At 43.1% G+C, this 18,557-nt stretch overlaps 1 protein-coding gene across 1 annotated transcript; it reads right to left on the bottom strand.

Annotated features, from left to right (window-relative positions):
* Nucleotides 1-169: 169 nt before the first annotated feature.
* LOC138979602 (zinc finger protein 585A-like) lies at nt 170-10,238 on the bottom strand. Its single transcript, XM_070352313.1, has 2 exons — nt 10,114-10,238; nt 170-5,154 (listed from the first exon to the last, which is right to left on the bottom strand). The coding sequence occupies exons 1-2, from the start codon at nt 10,208-10,210 to the stop codon at nt 2,489-2,491; spliced, it is 2,763 nt and encodes a 920-aa protein (XP_070208414.1). The 5' UTR covers nt 10,211-10,238; the 3' UTR covers nt 170-2,488.
* Between the last annotated feature and the right edge of the window lie 8,319 nt (nt 10,239-18,557).

Raw genomic sequence — 18,557 nt, 5'->3', positions numbered from 1 at the left:
AGGGCGGTGCTGCTTTGACATATAACGTGCGCCACACACAAGACAGAAGTCGCAGCACAGGCTTCATGTCTCACCCAGTCACATTATTCTGACACCGGACCAACCAGTCCTAGCACTAACCCCATAATGCCAGACGCCAGGCGGAGCAGCCACTAGATTGCCAAGGTATGACCCGGCCGGGGTTCGAACCCACGACCTCCCTATCACGGGGCGGACGCCTTACCACAAGGCCAACCGTGCCGGTATTCAAGGTTATATATCACCATTAGCTGAAATCACTGGTGTCTCAGGATGTTATATACTGTAGTATCTCAGATCACTATAGTGTGGCAGAGACAGAAAGAGAATCATCAGAGTAAGTCTGCTAGCAAGTGGGTGCGTCAAATTCACTTTGAGGGGGATAAAAAGAGAAAAAAATTTTGTTTTAAAAATATTTAAAAAAAAAAAATAAAATAGTTTGGTTGGAGTAACTGACCCTAAGGTTAAATCCAAAAACAAAGAGGCTGCCAACGTGTCAAAATTCAATACTTCTAGATTCATTCACTTGTGGTTTACAAGCAAGGGACAGGAGACTTGACCAGTCTCTCTGCTATTACTTTTTGACCGAGTAGTCTGCTGGGTGCTCTCCGGTGAGTGGTTAGTTTAAAGGGCAGCTGTCGGGTTGCCTGGTCTCAAAAATGCGCGGAGGTGCGTGCAAAAACGTGTTTAAGAGTTTTCCGAGTTGATTCAACTAAAGACTGTTGATTTGGTCCAGAAGAAGACACTTTCATCATTAGTTTGAAACCATTAAAATGCTTAATTAGAAAAAAACACAGTAAACACCAAGTTCCAAAGACTTTCGGGCCACGCCCTTCTTCAGTGAAATGAATGAGAATGTAAGTAAACAATGACCAATGACGTAAAATTCTTGATTAAAAAAAGAAAAAATCGTCATGTAAACCATTAAAATGCGTGAAACTTTCTGCTAGTTCTCACAATCCGCAAAAAAACGAAGCAGTTGGCAGGCCGAAACGACTCAAAATCCGCGACCGACAACTCTGTCAGCACAAGAAAGACGCCGCAGCGTTAGCCTTGCTGTGACGTCACTCGAGGAAGCCGATAAGGCCGCTGTGAAGTTTACAGTACAATGTAGACTACAGCTGGACATCTGTAATGCTGTACGCGTGATTGATTCTTGCACAAAGTAAAGTATTAGGATGGTAATATCTTCTCAAGACCCACGTTCACATTTTCTCTTCTTTGATTTGACCGACTGCAACCTTTACAAGTCATTTCTAAAGTGGTTCACATGCTGTTGCTACTCCTCCAGTCCACCCGGTTAAACCATAAAGTTGCTCAACCACAGACCCTCGTGTCCCTTGTCAGCAGACACTGTACACTTATGAAGAAGGTCCGCTTGAGGTGTCACACCAATTACCGTGTACGTGTGAGGTACTGAATTCAAGACAAAAGCCAATTCTGTCGGTGGGAAAATCTAGGAAAGAGATGATGATAATACAGTGGAACCCCCCTCTCTAAGGACTACCCCACCACAACGACCCTTTTTTTTTAACCGATGTGTTTCCTTATATAGTTGTCACCAGTGTAGCGACCACCCCGCTCTAACGTCTAAGGACCGACCTAACAGCTTGTGTAACGACTTTGTCAGGCAAAGCCAAGACTCTCAGTCAGCGTAACGCATCACTGGCAAACCGGTTATAACCAGTTATAACCGTCTCGCGTAAGCAAAGGCACTAATTAACCGCTGAGAGGTGTGATGGTTGGGTGGGCTGAGTAAACATCACAAACCAATCATCGAGAAAACAAACTCACGTGACCAACACACACCGTTCAATTCAGTCAGAATAGACAGTCTTTGGACAGAAGAGCAGTGGAGATCGACATGGCGTCTACAAAGAAAAGAAAATATTTAACTCTCGACTGAAATCGAGTGAATGTTGTGAACAGACACAAAAAGGGAGAAACTGCCATCGCGATTGCAAAAAGTCTTGATGTTGGAAAATCGCAAATTCAAAGAATTATCCAAGACAAAGAAAACATTCTGAAAAGGTGGGGAAGTGGTGACAAGGCAGTGAACGCACTCACCATGCACTGACATCATACGAAAGCAGCCACACAAACACAGCACAGAGGCAGGTGTGCAGATGCTTTGTGAGAATAAGCGTTGAAAACCAGTTTGAATAAAAAACCAGCAGATAGAGCCGCATGTCATAATCATTCTTCTTGTCTGGCTTTATTGACTGCATGCCGATCTTGTGGCAGTGACTTTTCACTCTTCAGTCGGACTGTACACAACACCGCTCTCACTCTCCCTCACTGACTACCCTAAACCCTGACAACTGATCCTTGGAGAATGTTTGGTTGCTAAGACCCCCAATATAAGACTCCCTCCCCTTTATGATCGTATTACTCAGATTATCTTTTCATATTCATAACCTCTGTAAATTCACCTCCATTTTAATATTTGATTATCCCAGATTTTCGGAGGTCATGGCTTTTCTCCAGTATGCGTTATCATATGCGTCTTTAAACTCCATTTAAAAGCAAATGTTGCTGTACACTGAGGGCAGGCATGTGGCTTTTCTCCTGTATGTGTTAACAGATGCTTCTTTAAACTCCTTTTCTGAGCAAATTTGGCTGTACATTGTTGGCAGGCATGTGGCTTTTCTCCAGTATGCCGTAACATGTGGGTCTTTAAACTCCTTTTCCGAGCAAATTTGGCTGTACATTGTTGGCAGGCATGTGGCTTTTCTCCAGTATGTAATAACACGTGGGTCTTTAAATGGTTTTTTTGATAAAATGTTGCTGTACAATGAGGGCAGATATGTGGCTTTTCTCCTGTATGCGTTAACATATGGTTGTTTAAATGAGGTTTCTGAGCAAATGTTGCTGTACACTGAGGGCAGACATGTGGCTTTTCTCCAGTATGTATTAACATGTGGGTCTTTAAACTCCCTTTCTGAGCAAATGTTGCTGCACAATGATGGCAGAGATGTGGCTTTTCACCTGTATGCCTTAACATGTGGCTCTCTAAATGATGTTTCCGAGCAAATGTTGCTGTACACTGAGGGCAGACATGTGGCTTTTCTCCAGTATGTATTAACATGTGGGTCTTTAAACTCCCTTTTTGAGCAAATGTTGCTGTACAATGAGGGCAGACATGTGGCTTTTCTCCTGTATGTGTTAACATATGCCTCTTTAAACTAAAGTTATGAGCAAATTTGGCTGTACAATGAGGGGAGACATGTGGCTTTTCTCCTGTATGTGTTAACATATGCCTCTTTAAACTAAAGTTATGAGCAAATTTGGCTGTACAATGAGAGCAGACATGTGGCTTTTCTCCTGTATGTGTTAACATATGCTTCTTTAAACTCCCTTTTTCAACATATTTTGCTGTACACTGAGGGCAGACATGTGGCTTTTCTCCTGTATGTGTTAACATATGCTTCTTTAAACTCGCTTTTTGACCAAATTTTGCTGGACACTGAGGGCAGGAATGTGGCTTTTCTCCAGTATGTGTTAACATGTGGCTCTCTAAATGATGTTTCCGAGAAAATTTAGTTGTACAATGAGGGCAGACATGTGGCTTTTCTCCTGTATGTGTTAACATATGCGTCTTTAAACCCACTTTTAGAGCAAAGTTTGCTGTACACTGAGGGCAGGCATGTGGCTTTTCTCCTGTATGTGTTAACATATGCTTCTTTAAACTCCCTTTTTGAGCAAAATTTGCTGAACACTGAGGGCAGGAATGTGGCTTTTCTCCAGTATGTGTTAACATGTGGCTCTTGAAATGATGTTTCTGAGCAAATTTGGCTGTACAATGAGGGCAGACATGTGGCTTTTCTCCTGTATGTGTTAACATATGTTTCTTTAAACCTCCTTTTTGAGCAAAGTTTGCTGTACACTGAGGGCAGGCATGTGACTTTTCTCCTGTATGTGTTAACATATGCTTCTTTAAATGAGGTTTCTGAGCAAATTTGGCTGTACAATGAGGGCAGACATGTGGCTTTTCTCCTGTATGTGTTAACATATGCATCTTTAAACTAAGTTTATGAGCAAATTTGGCTGTACATTGTGGGCAGGAATGTGGCTTTTCTCCAGTATGCCGTAACATGTGGCTCTTTAAACTCCCTATGTGAGCAAATTTGGCTGTACAATGAGGGCAGACATGTGGCTTTTCTCCTGTATGTGTTAACATATGCCTCTTTAAACTCACTTGGTGAGCAAATTTGGCTGAACAATGAGGGCAGACATGTGGCTTTTCTCCTGTATGTGTTAACATATGCCTCTTTAAACTCCCTTTTTGAACAAATTTTGCTGTACACTGAAGGCAGGAATGTGGCTTTTCTCCAGTATATGTTAACATGTGGATTTTCAAATTATCGTTTTGAGCAAATTTTGATGAACATTTTGGGCAGACATGAGGCTTTTCTCCAGTATGTGTTAACATGTGGCCCTCTAAATGAGGTTTTTGGGCAAATGTTGCCGAGCACTGCAGGGAGGTATGTGGCTTTTCTCCTGTATGTGTCAACATGTGGCTCTTCAAACTATTTTTGCGAGCAAATTTTGCTCCACGCGTAGACCCATCTAAATCGTTACTTCCTTCTTTCACTAAAGCTCTACTTCTCCTACTGATGGGCGTTCTGAGCCCTGTTCCTTTGTTCTTGGTATTGTGGCTTGTCTCTTTGTCCAGTGATCTCTTTGTCTTATTTGCAGTAGCTGAACATGTTTCCACCTCAACTGATCCTCTTGCTATCTCACAGCCGAAAGTGTCAGTGGATTTCAAGTCACTGTATTCCATACTCTCGACATTTTGTGCTGAATCTACTGGCTCTTGTTTGACTTGCACTTGACAATCACAGCCTGTAGGCGCAGGAGAGAATGCATCTTTCACACCGCCAGAAACAATACTTGCGCTACTCTCACACAAACTTGTAGCAGTGCTGTCTTCAGCATCTGAACTGCTCGTCTCAGTCAAAGCTGGGAATGCCTCTGTCTTGACTTCAGCTGCTGAATTGCTCGTCTCGGTCGAAGCTGGGAATGCCTCTGTCTTGACTTCAGCTGCTGAATTGCTCGTCTCAGTCAAAGCTGGGAATGCCTCTGTCTTGACTTCAGCTGCTGAATTGCTCGTCTCAGTCAAAGCTGGGAATGGCTCTGAAAAAGAGGCACATAATTTTTGTGTAATCCATGTGTGTCACAATGAAAAAAGCAACACAACCAGAATCTCCAGATATGTCAATACATTTGAGTCATTCTTCAAAGCTGGTGAATTCTTACGTCGGTCACTTAAAATGAAATTTTCACAGAAGCAAATGTGTAAGAAAAATGAGAACAGGCTCGGTACATATATTGGAAGCTACAGTTCATTTACACGATAAGTTGATTTTGGATGATTTGTTGAAAAGTCACTTTGTGAAACGATAAAGGTTCATTCCTGTGCAAATGTTTTTTCCTGTGTGTTTGAGACCCCCCAAAAATGCCTGCCAAAACGTGAGAGAACTTTTTTTTTATCGTGATGCAGAGCGAATCCGAAAGCGAAGAAACCTCACCTACGGGGTTTACCGCGAGCACGGGCAAAAGCGCTTCCGTTTGCAGGCAAACTGCAACCGGTTCACTATGGCATTTTGAAAACGCGTTCCGCAAGTATTTTTGGGGTTTTTTCTCTCAATTTTTTTCTTTTTTTCAAAATTGCGGATTGATGGAATTTCCGTCAGACTTATTTTCAGATTGACAGATTTCAGTCAATTGACAGGCTAGTTTCACCCATGTTATAAAGCTAGAATATAAAATTTCAAAAATAAATTTTGATTTAATTAATATACTTACCAACTCACATAGATAGCAATAACTTCGTTTGGTTGCTAAGACATTGAAGCACTCTTACATGGTAACATGGGGAGATAACTCTAAAACAAAAACCACATGCCATATAAGGCATGGTCCATGGTGGTTATCTCCCTTAGCGGGATGTATACCGGTAACACTCATTCCGTTCTGAAACATATACCCCTTTAAACAATTTGCGGGGCAGGCTGGGAGGGAATTCAATATGTGAGTTGGTAAGTATATTAATTAAATCAAAATTTATTTTTGAAATTTTATATTAAATTACATATTCTTACTCAACTCACATAGATAGCAGATTGCTAATTAAGGTGGTGGGTAAATGTACTCACAGTTAACATCTTGCGAGTATCTAGCCTGCAGCTACAATAGCTGGCAGACCGAAAGTTCTGTTCTGCCAGGCACCAGATACGTCCCGCAGGTAAACATATGAAAAGGCATTTTCTGATGTCTAGTAGATGTGTGCTATAATAGCGGGTACTTAAAATATCCCGCAGAAAGAAACTCATGACTAGGTCTTTGAACGTTCAATGAGCTGCATTCATACACTGCTGTATCTGTAGCAGTAGGTGCGATTTGTGCTGTTACAGTTGGGGGGGGGGGGGGGTGTACATACTGCGGTAGCTGTAGGTGTTTTTTGCACTGTTACACTTGGGTTGGGGGAGGGGGGATTGTACATACCGCTGAATCTGTAGCTGTAAGTGTGTTTTGCACTGTTACATTGGGGGGGGGGGGGGGGTATACATACTGCTGTAGCTGTAGGTGTGTTTTGTACTGTTACTAAGGGGGAGGGGAGGTGTACATACAGCTGTAGCTGTAAGAAAGTTTTGCACTGTTACACTTGGGGGGTTGTACATACTGCTGAATCTGTTGCAGTATAGGTGTGTTTTATACTGTAATACTGAGGGGAGGGGGGGTGTGTGTATATACGGCTGTATCTATAGCTGTAGGTGTGTTTTGTACTGTTACAGTGAGGGCAGTAAGGGCGGGGGGTTCTACATACTGCTGTATCTGTAGCTGGTGATGTGTTTTGCACTGTTACCCTGGGGGGGGGGGGGGGGGGGTTGTACACACTGCTGTATCTGTAGGTTTGTTTTCCACTGTAACACTGGGGGGAGGGGGGGTTGTACTGCTGTAGCTGTAGCTGTTAGGGAATTTTGCACTGTTACACTTTGGGGGGGGGGGGGTGTGGTACAAACTGCTGTACGGGTAGGGGGTGTATACTGCTGTAGCTGTACGGGGAGGGGGGGGTATACTGCTGTAGCTGTTAGTGATTTTTGCACAGTTACACTGGGGGGGGGGGGGGGGGGAGGGTGGGGGTGGAGTACATACTGCTGAATCTGTAGCTGTAAGTGTGGTTTGCACTGTTACACTTGGGGGTGGGGTGTACATACTGATGTATCTGTAGCTGTAGGTATGTGTATTGCATTGTAACACTTGGGGGGGGGGGGGGTGTACATACTGATCTATCTGTAGCTGTAGGCGTGTTTTGTACTGTTACACTTGGGGGAGGGGGGGCGGTTTGTACATACTGATGTATCTGTAGCTGTAGGTGTGTTATGTACTGTTACAGTAGGCGGGGAGGGGGGGTTGAACATACTGCTGTATATGTAGCTGTAGGTGTGTTTTGCACACAGGGGGGGGGGGGGGGGGGTTGTACATACTGCTGTAGCTCTAGGTGTGTTTTGCACTCTACACGGGGGAAGGCGGTTGAGTGTTGTACATACTGTTGTATCTGAAGCTGTAGGTATGTTTTGTACTGTTACAGTGGTGGCAGCGGGGGGAGGGGGATGTACATAATTCTGAATCTGTAGCTGTAAATGAGTTTTGTACTGTTACAGTGGTGGGGGGGTTGGGGGTTGTACATACTGCTGTATCTGTAGCTGTAGGTGTGTTTTGCACTGTTACACTGGGGGAGGGGGGGGGGTTGTACACACTGCTGTATCTGTAGCAGTAGGTGCGATTTGTGCTGTTACAGTTGGGGGGGGGGGGGTGTACATACTGCTGTAGCTGTAGGTGTTTTTTGCACTGTTACACGGGGGGAGGGGGGGGGGTTGTACATACCGCTGAATCTGTAGCTGTAAGTGTGTGTTGGGGGGGGGGGGGGGGTATACATACTGCTGTAGCTGTAGGTGTGTTTTGTACTGTTACTAAGGGGGAGGGGAGGTGTACATACTGCTGTAGCTGTAGCTGTAAGTAATTTTTGCACTGTTACACTTGGGGGGTTGTACATACTGCTGAATCTGTTGCTGTAGGTGTGTTTTATACTGTAATACTGTGTGGGGGGGGGGGGTGTATATACGGCTGTATCTGTAGCTGTAGGTGTGTTTTGTACTGTTACAGTGAGGGCGGTAGGGGCGGGGGGTTCTACATACTGCTGTATCTGTAGCTGGTGATGTGTTTTGCACTGTTACACTGGGGGGGGGGGGGGGGGGTGTACACACTGCTGTATCTGTAGGTGTGTTGTCCATTGTAACACTGGGGGGAGGGGGGGTTGTACTGCTGTACCTGTAAGTGAATTTTGCACTGTTACACTTGGGGGGGGGGGGGGGGGGTTTGGTACATACTGCTGTATCTGTAGCTGCATGCCCTGAGCCAGCAAGACATTAGCGGCCGATAGTCGGCCGAACACCCTTCAAAAAGTCGGGCAGGTGACGTCAAAACATACGACGCGGGTGTTGGCCCGACTAACTTTTGCAAAGAGGCAACGAGGCGGCCGACAGGCGGCCGAACACCTGTACTATGGCGGCACGCATCCGGTCCGATGTTAATCGGCCCGATGGCTTGTTGGACCTGCGGCCCGACACCTTATGCCGACATCGTCCCGATGTCTTCCCGCTGAAATCGATATCTTCCCGATGTCGGCATAAGGTGTCGGGCCGCAGGTCCAACAAGTCATCGGGCCGATTAACATCGGACCGGATGCGTGCCGCCATAGTGCAGGTGTTCGGCCGCCTGTCGGTCGCCTCGTTGCCTCTTTGCAAAAGTTAGTCGGGCCAACACCCGCGTCGTATGTTTTGACGTCACCGGCCCGACTTTTTGAAGGGTGTTCGGCCGATTATCGGCCGCTAATGTCTTGCTGGCTGGGCTCCCCTTAACGTCATTTTCAACCATTCAAGGTTATATCGCAACGGGGAAAGGGGGGAGATGGGATATCAATCAATCAATCAATCAATATGAGGCTTATATCGCGCGTATTCCGTGGGTACAGTTCTAAGCGCAGGGATTTTTAAATTTTTTTTTTACATTTTTTTGTTATATGCAATTTATATCGCGCACATATTCAAGGCGCAGGAATTTATTTATGCCGTGTGGGATGGAATTTTTTACACAATACATCACGCATTCACATCGGCCAGCAGATCCAAGTCACACGGGAGATCGAGAAGGCAGCCCGCATTTCTGTGAGGTTACCCTCATGGACTATATCAAATCTTATCTTATCTTATCTCTTATCTTATTTGGTGGACATTTTTAGCTATGCCTATACAATTTTGCCAGGAAAGACCCTTTTGTCAATCGTGGGATCTTTAACGTGCACCCCCAATGTAGTGTACACGAAGGGACCTCGGTTTTTCGTCTCATCCGAAAGACTAGCACTTGAACCCACCACCTAGGTTAGGAAAGGGGGGAGAAAATAGCGGCCTGACCCAGGGTCGAACACGCAACCTCTCGATTCCGAGCGCAAGTGCGTTACCACTCGGCCACCCAGTCCTTAGCCTAAGGGGAAGGGGAAAGGGGGGAGATGGGATAGAGCCACTTGTTAATTGTTTCTTGTTCACAAAAGCACTAATAAAAAAATTGCTCCAGGGGCTTGCAACGTAATACAATATATGACCTCACTGGGAGAATGCAAGTTTACAGTACAAAGGACTTAACATTTCTTACATACTGCTTGACTAAAATCTTTACAAACATTGACTATATTCTATACAAGAAACACTTAACAAGGGTAAAAGGAGAAACAAAATCCGTTAGTCGCCTCTTATGACATGCTGGGGAGCATCGGGTAAATTCTTTCCCGTCCCAACCAATATGGGACTCCCCCTAACCCGCGGGGGGTCTGTCTACGACTACTCCCTTTTTACGACCGATTTTGCCACCACGTATGCATTTTACTATATAATGAACCCCCAGTGCGTGAATCGTCCCAACACGCGACTTACTGCTATTAACTTTCATTTCAAGAGCCTGTATCAAGCAATCAATCAATGAATGTAACACAATACACAATATCAGGTCACACACAACATCAGGTCACACACTTACTGCTTGGCATTGTGTCCATGTCATCAGAGGCTGCAGGCGGCTCTTCGACATCGTACTCGACCTTCACCACCACAGTAGACTGCAGCTTCCTCTTCATCCTGATATGTTAGCTGGTTGTCCTTACCTGGTGGACATATAATATTCACACAAGCTATGCTTTTTGTTTTTTGTTTTTAATGATTTATGTATACATGTACTACATTTTGTTGATAAATACCGCTTCTAGAATTGGGACTAGTGATTCATGCTACTTGGTTCGTGGGTGCATTCAATGATGGCTGATTCGGAATCATTAACTCATGAGCTTTGTTGTGGCGATCTTTGCCTCACTTTGGTAGAAACCACCCAAACACATTGGAATACATGCTTTGGACTAAAGAAGAAGAGAGCAAAAAATATAATAAAAGTTAGTTAAGAAGGTACAAATATTAGAAAGGTTATGAATTGCAGAAATTTAAAAAAAACCCATCAGCAACTACCGTCAACTACCGTCAACTTTTTGTGTCTTGAACTTCTTTTTTCCCCCTAAATGCAGGTGGCTGAGTTCGAAAAAGTGACTTGCGAAGGTAGCGGAATCGCCATTTTGGGCGGTACTACTCGTCTCCGAAAACCTCATCAAAAATAAGAAAATTCGTCCTTAGATCGTGTTTTGTTACATAATTTTTTGCAATCTTGACTTATATTTGCAACTTTCACCGTTCATGGCTTTATTTTCGTGTTTGCGAGGATTTACGAAGGAGCGGAAGCACTAATCACATGACGTCATCAATACTTGTGCTTTCGAGTAACAAGAGTTACCTCCCTTGCATTGAAATTGTTTCATCGATTTCGTCGATAATCCGGCTCTCAACACAAATATAAGGGTGCATGTAGCATGAATCAGGCTTACTTTTCCCAGGCATGTCCAATACTTCACTTTGTCCTAGTCATCCACTTCTACTTCGTGAATCACAAAAATCCCGTGCTTGTCGCCCCAAATGGCAATTCCGCGAATACCAGACGTTTCGCACTTTTGACGGTTCGCACTTCGGACGATTCGCACTTAATCTACAACTTGGACATGACGTTTCGCACTTTTTATGTCTTTTCGCACATTTTACTTATGACGTTTCGCACTTTTCAGAATGACGTTTCATACTTTTTTTCCAAGATGTGCGAAACGTCATTGTCTTATATCTTTAATAGGGTTAAAACTAAAGAAATTGTGAAAAAAACCAATCGATAGTTGAAAGTTAGCAGAGACTTTCTTCCGAGATTTGTTTAATTCTCTCAAGCAGAAGAAGAGTAAGAAGAAAGTATCCCTTCACAGACAGCCTATTGGGAGCATCAGACCCTCCTCAAGGGGGACCAAGACTTAAGAGCAAAGTCCTTCTGTGGAGGACGTATCACAACGTCTAGTCCTGAGGAGGATAATTGTTTTTGGTACTTAAACCAGACACGTGTTTCGACACTTATGTGTTTTACCAGTGGTCATGTGGTACTGATGACGTAAGGCGTCAACCCATGGTATCCAACTAAGAAGCCAACCACTCTCTGAATGGTAGCTTATGTTGGCAAGGGAGACTACCCTCATCTGACAACCCCAAAGGGATATCTGTGAAGGGAAACTTTGATTTAAGGCCAAAATGTGGACCTGATATTTATGAAGAAAATTTTTTGAAATTTAGACAAGTTTTAACCAAAAAATTAGGTTAAAACAAGGAAAATTTTAAAAAGCCTAAAGGTATAGTAGCTCTGTACCAGCCTGCAGATCCAGAAATGCATACGCGAACATATATAATATATATACAAACAAATATGGAAAAATAACAAAGAATAAAAATATATATATATATATGATATGTGTGTGTGTGTGTTTCTTAGTTTGTAGTGAGAGAGAGAGTGGAGAGAGAGAGATAGAGAGAGAGAGATAGAGAGAGACTGTGTGTGTGTGTGTGTGTGTGTGTGTGTGTGTGTGTGTGTTAATCTGTATTTAAATACTGGTCTGTTATTTTTCGCCGAGCGCGCTCACCCAATACAGATAGCGCACTGAGTCGCCACTCACTGCGTTCACAAAAAATACTGCCGAAGCAGAAACGCTTGAAAGGAAGTGTTGGGCGCAAAGTAAGAATCCAGGGCAGAGTTGGAATAATCGGGATTTCCCGAAACCTGATTTGATTTCCAACAAAGCGCCGCATTTCCGGAAACGAGCTGCCTCGTTCTAGAAATGGCAACCCTTCGACTGGCACAAAAAAGTATACCCTTATCACAGGTCATGAATAAGGTATATGAAAAAGCAAGGTCTAATACAGAGGAAGTCTTGAATTGGGGGTGTGGGGGTACAGTGACACTCAGCGCATGCAGCAAGCTAATTGCTGCTGTCTCGATCTATTTTGAACACAATGATTTTTTATTCTCAGAGTAGAGTGTTAGTTTGTTACAACAGGCTAAAATCATCTTTAATTTGAATCAACATTTTGCAACAATCAATCACATCAATATAGCGCACAGACTTGCACATTACGTTTCAAGAGCCTAGATTACCATGCAGTGACAAGAGCCTACTCAGTAAAGGGACGTAATGCTGTCTCTGCAGCCCAGAGAGACTGTGTGAGTTTAATATAATCAGTTAAGACCAGAGACATACTCTCTGGTTAAGACTGAGCAGTCTGGACTGAGTAAAAAATTATTGCAATCGATAGTTACCAGTGAAAAGTTATATCGGAACACTCTTGTTGTGTTTTTGTTGTTGTAAAATGTAAGATCTGAAACGTTAAAAATTACGTAAAATTGGTGCGTTTTGGTCGAGTGGGATGGGTCAGAGACTATAGAGTATACAGATCTGTATACTCTACAGTCTCTGGATGGGTTGTTGAACTGTGTTACAGCCCGCCGAAGTTATCAAAAGTGTTTTTGCTTTTTGTAATTCGGTTGGTTTGGTGCGTTATACAATGCATCTGCTTTTTCAAGACTGGCTAAGCATTGATCACTTTAAAACACAAGGATCATTATAGGCCATCATGACTTGTATCATTTTACATCGCATTCTAAGAAAGAGCAGAATTCTCACTATGCGCGCGGTACATTTCTAGAATCGCGTAGCGCAAAGTTGGAATTCCTACAATGGCGGCCATTGTTGGAATTCCAACAAAGCGCAGGTCATTTCCGGAAAAGCGCCGGTGACGAGATGGGTCGCAACAGGAAGGGTGGCGCGTTGTCCGCAGTCGAAGGGTTGCCATTTCTAGAACGAGGCAGCTCGTTTCCGGAAATGCGGCGCTTTGTTGGAAATCAAATGAGGTTTCGGGAAATCCGGATTATTCCAACTCTGCCCCGGATTCTTACTTTGCGCCAAACAACAACACCAAAATCGCTCACTTATGACTATGACGATTCGCACCTTATTATGCTGACGATTCGAACTTTTTCCTTGTGACGATTCGCACCTATCATTATGACGATTCGCACCTTTTGCTGACGATTCGAACTTTTTCCTTGTGGCGAATCGTCAAAGTGCAAAACGTCTGTATACCGATTCCGCTACCTTCGCAAGTTTCGAACTCAGCCACTTGCATTTAGGAGAAAAAAAAGAAGTTCAAGACACACAAAAAGTTGACGCTATAGTTCCGTAACGGCAGTTGACGGTAGTTGTCAGTTGACGGTAATTAGCAGGACCCCGGTCGGGTCACTTTGTGCCCCGGACTACCCCGGACTACAAGAAATGTTTGGACAACAAAGACAGATCCTTTTTTTTTTTTTGCCTTTTTATTTTTTTTATTTTTTTTTATTCAATTAATAAAACACAACAGATCATGTGATGCCACAATCTATTGATTTACAAAACCCAGACTTTGTCCCCCGGATTGCCCCGGACTACAAAAAATGTTTGGACAACAAAGACAGATCATGTGATGCCACAATCTATTGACCTGTGTTTATTTACAAAACCCAGACACACAATTTTAAGTCAAGTCAACAAGTTTATTTTCAACCACTGCCCCTGACTACACACACACGGACGATTGTGTGTGTGTGTGTGTGTGTGTGTGTGTGTGTGTGTGTGTATGTGTGTGTGTGTGTGTGTGTGTGTGTGTGTGTGTGTCTGTCTGTGTGTGCGTGTGTGTGTGTGTGTGAGTGTGTGTAGAGCGATTCAGACTAGATTCAGACTAAACTACTGGACCGATCTTTATGAAATTTGACATCAGAGTCTACTGGACCGATCTTTATGAAATTTGATATCAGAGTTCCTGGGAATGATAGCACACGCTTTCCCTTTATATTATATTCTTTTCCCTATGTAGTATGATGTACGTGTATGATTTCAATTTCATTCAGTTATTGATTGTCTTTTAAATCGATATTTATTGTTGTGTTAAATACTCATTTGTTTTGTTTTTCTTTTTGTTTGTTTTTTGTTAGCACTGATTGAACTGTGCGCCCCGATGATGTGTTTTGTTACATTTAGTCGTCAAAATAATTTGATCTTATTCTTCGTCATTTTCTGATTGCAAAAACATATACATATATGTTATATTTGGATTACAAACAAGCTCTGAAAATTAACAATATGAAAATTATTATTAAAATTGATTGTCCGAAATCGATTTAGAAACATAATTCTGTCCATGGTTTATTACATTACATGCCCTTATTAAGTTATTGGCTCCTATTCACTTTTGATTCTGACAATTTTTATTCTGCATGCTGCCAGGGTGTGCTGGCACCACCGTTTGAGCTTCGGTGCAGTCCCATTATTGATTGGTCTGGAACCGAAACCGTAGCTATAGTCCACAGTTGCACCAGGTCCAGACTACTTCCCTTTCGCCCTGAGCGGTTTTTGGGCTGAGCAGCCGGCGACTGTGGCATCTGGCATAAACATATATCTAAATAATATCAAACTAACGTTTCAATTGTCAGCGTTATGGCGGAACAGCCCCAAAAGCTTTATGGACTCTCTAGATTTTATAATAAAATTCAATTGTTGGATTCCATGAGAATCCCCAACTAAATTAATTAACAGGTTGGGCAATCAACTATCTATTCTTGAAAAACATAGGTAAGGTAAAATAATTACAGAATTTAATAAAATAATTGTCACTTCGGTGGCCTACTGCAGCAACACTATGCATTGACTCTGTTGTTTTTGGCTCACGTAAGTGTAGCCTATGCGATGATAAACTTTGTCTGTCTGTGTGTGCATGTGTGTGTGTGTGATAGAAACTTTAACATTTCCGAGTCTATGGATTACGTCAGTCTCGGTCAAAAGTGTTTGACGTGTGTGATAGAAACTATTTGAAGACGTCACATTATGACGTAAGAGGGTTAGACGTCACGCAAAGGAATTACTGAAAGTCTCGGTCATTGTTATTGTGAGCGGGCCGAGACTACTTGGCAGATCCAGGGTCTCGCTTTCTTGCACAGTTTCACCTATGCTTACTCTGTGTGTGTGTGTGTGTGTGTGTGTGTGTGTGTGTGTGTGTGTGTGTGTGTGTGTGTGTGTATGTGTGACGGAGTGATTGAGTTTGTGTTACTGTTTGTCGATTTCTTACGTGAGCCTTGAAGGCTTCGCCTCTTGTTTGCTTGTATGTTATTGTTAATTGTGTGAACTGTGTCTCATCTGCCTTGTCCCCACTGATTTCACATAAAAGCGGTAAAAGCATCAGGGGTCGACACTAACTTATTTGGCCTGGGGCCCCACTGGCCCCAGAGATGGAAATTGCTGGGGCGGAAAACAAAAATCTGGGGCCCACTCTCAGTATTCACGTGCGGCAATGCATTGTCTGTTTTTCTTCATCGTACTGAAGCCAGGGAAATTCTTTCAACCATTTGACATTGAAATTACGACAGCGCTTCGCGCTTTTGGCTGCATCGGTCTCCTTTTTATATTTAGTCAAGTTTTGACTAAATATTTTAACGTAGAGGGGGGAATCGAGACGAGGGTCGTGGTGTATGTGTGTGTGTGTGTGTGTGTGTGTGTGTGTGTGTCTGTCTGTCTGTGTGTGTGTGTAGAGCGATTCAGACTAAACTACTGGACCGATCTTTATGAAATTTGACATGAGAGTTCCTGGGTATGAAATCCCCGAACGTTTTTTTCATTTTTTTGATAAATGTCTTTGATGACGTCATATCCGGCTTTTCGTGAAAGTTGAGGCGGCACTGTCACGCCCTCATTTTTCAACCAAATTGGTTCAAATTTTGGTCAAGTAATCTTCGACGAAGCCCGGGGTTCGGTATTGCATTTCAGCTTGGTGGCTTAAAAATTAATTAATGACTTTGGTCATTAAAAATCGGAAAATTGTAAAAAAAAATTAAAATTTATAAAACGCTCCAAATTTACGTTTATCTTATTCTCCATCATTTGCTGATTCCAAAAACATATAAATATGTTATATTTGGATTAAAAACAAGCTCTGAAAATTAAATATATAAAAATTATTATCAAAATTAAATTGTCGAAATCAATTTAAAAACACTTTCATCTTATTCCTTGTCGGTTCCTGATTCCAAAAACATATAGATATGATATGTTTGGATTAAAAACACGCTCAGAAAGTTAAAACAAAGAGAGGTACAGAAAAGCGTGCTATCCTTCTTAGCGCAACTACTACCCCGCTCTTCTTGTCAATTTCACTGCCTTTGCCATGAGCGGTGGCCTGACGATGCTACGAGTAAAATGGCATTGCGTTCAGTTTCATTCTGTGAGTTCGACAGCTACTTGACTAAATATTGTATTTTCGCCTTACGCGACTTGTTTCGTTTCTCTCCACCCTGTTCTTCATCTTTATTTCCATGTCTTTTTACACCAGGGAAGTGTCGCCACATTTTGCGTTTGGCATTTGAAGGCGATACTTATCTCTCACGCTAAAGAGCGCAATCTCATCTGGGAGTTATTTCCCTTGCGGCATTGTCCTTCGACGATTTCAATGTTTTCTTTTCTTGACTGCGGCATTGATCGTAACGCAAATTTCAGTGACGACTTTGACTGGCGATTTTTAGTGATTGGCTCTGGCATTAGAATTTTCGGTTTTTCATTGTTGGAATTTATCCTGGGGCGGAGTGGGCCCCAAGCTTCAGCAATGTTTGGGGCGGAACACATGACTCTGGGGTGTTCCGCCCCCCGCCCCCGCTAGTGTCGAACCCTGAGCATGTTATCATGCTCAGCGCGACCACTACCGCACTATTCTGCATGGCTTGTCGATTTCACTGCCTTTGCCACGAGCGGACTGACGAAACTACGAGTATGTGGTCTTGGTGAAAAAAGCAGTGCGTTTAGTTTCATTCTGTGAGTTCGACAGCTTGATAAAAAAACGCTCGCGCTGGACCCGAGCACTCTTCACACACACACACACTCCCTCTCTCTTTCTTACACACACACACACGAGTACAGACTCATGCACGCGCACGCACACACACACACACACACACCGCGCGAGAGAAAAAAAACTACAGGGATGATGCATTAATTGACGTCAAAGACTTTCGACCGTGACGTAATCTTTTTATGACGCTATATTTATGCGCCCAGTAGTTTCCCAGCAATAAGCTGTTAAGTCCAGACAGACAGACAGACACACACACGTCTGCTGAGCCCTAGTACTAGCGTACTCGGAGATAAACACAGATCAATAGATTATGGCATCACATGATCTGTCTTTGTTGTCCAAACATTTCTTGTAGTCCGGGGTAGTCCGGGGCACAAAGTCTGGGTTTTGTAAATCAATAGATTGTGGCATCACATGATCTGTTGTGTTTTATTAATTGAATAAAAAAAATTAAAAAAAAGATCTGTCTTTGTTGTCCAAACATTTCTTGTAGTCCGGGGTAGTCGTGACTGTGAGTGTGAGGCTTTTAGCGGATTTTGTTCCTTTTTCAAACTACCTGTCGAAACCACTCACCGTTCCTTGAAGCTATGTGTCCGCTGTGTGAAAGGCTCAGTCATTGCCGTTTAACCGATGGCTTTATAACAATTTATGGCACGAGTTTGCATTCCTGTGAAGTCGCGAAATCTGCGTTGATACCGGAAACATGTGGTAGTGACCTCCCCTCCATGGACATGTCTTTTTTGCCTAATTCAAACAAATACAAGACGCAGCGGTAAAATAAAACAAGGATGAATTTAAACGGCAAGAGTATTATAATTGGCATGGAATCTTACTCAATTCAGATGTTCATATATCCCAGCAAACCTTGCACCCTCGGATCGCATGCGTAAAACACTCGGCACGAATTTCTGCGCTCGAAATCGAATCATGGCCATGGGCCTGTTCACTGTTCCAAAGTTGATGGGGAATGAATACGGAGTGGCTCGGGAACCGGCAAGTCGGTTTTGGAGCCCTACCATCTTATTTTTGTTAGTAGGGACATCCAGATTCAACCTTCGTCAGACCAGAGACATACATACATTCTCTATATTCGTCGGTCGTGGGGATTTCCTCTCTATTTTTAACTTTGTGCCTCAATGCGCATGC

Source organism: Littorina saxatilis, linkage group LG11 (assembly GCF_037325665.1).
Source record: "Littorina saxatilis isolate snail1 linkage group LG11, US_GU_Lsax_2.0, whole genome shotgun sequence".
Lineage (NCBI taxonomy): Eukaryota > Metazoa > Mollusca > Gastropoda > Littorinimorpha > Littorinidae > Littorina > Littorina saxatilis.
Note: the sequence above shows the minus strand (reverse complement) of the source record. Positions and strands in the feature narration are given on the sequence as shown.

Bases quoted from the DNA above. Each gene is read 5' to 3' on its own strand.
- LOC138979602 (XM_070352313.1), bottom strand. From the start codon at position 10,210: ATGAAGAGGAAGCTGCAGTCTACTGTGGTGGTGAAGGTCGAGTACGAT. The intron at 5,155-10,113 runs GTAAGTGTGTGA...CCTCTTTTTCAG, and splicing joins CATGGACACAATGCCAAGCA to AGCCATTCCCAGCTTTGACT.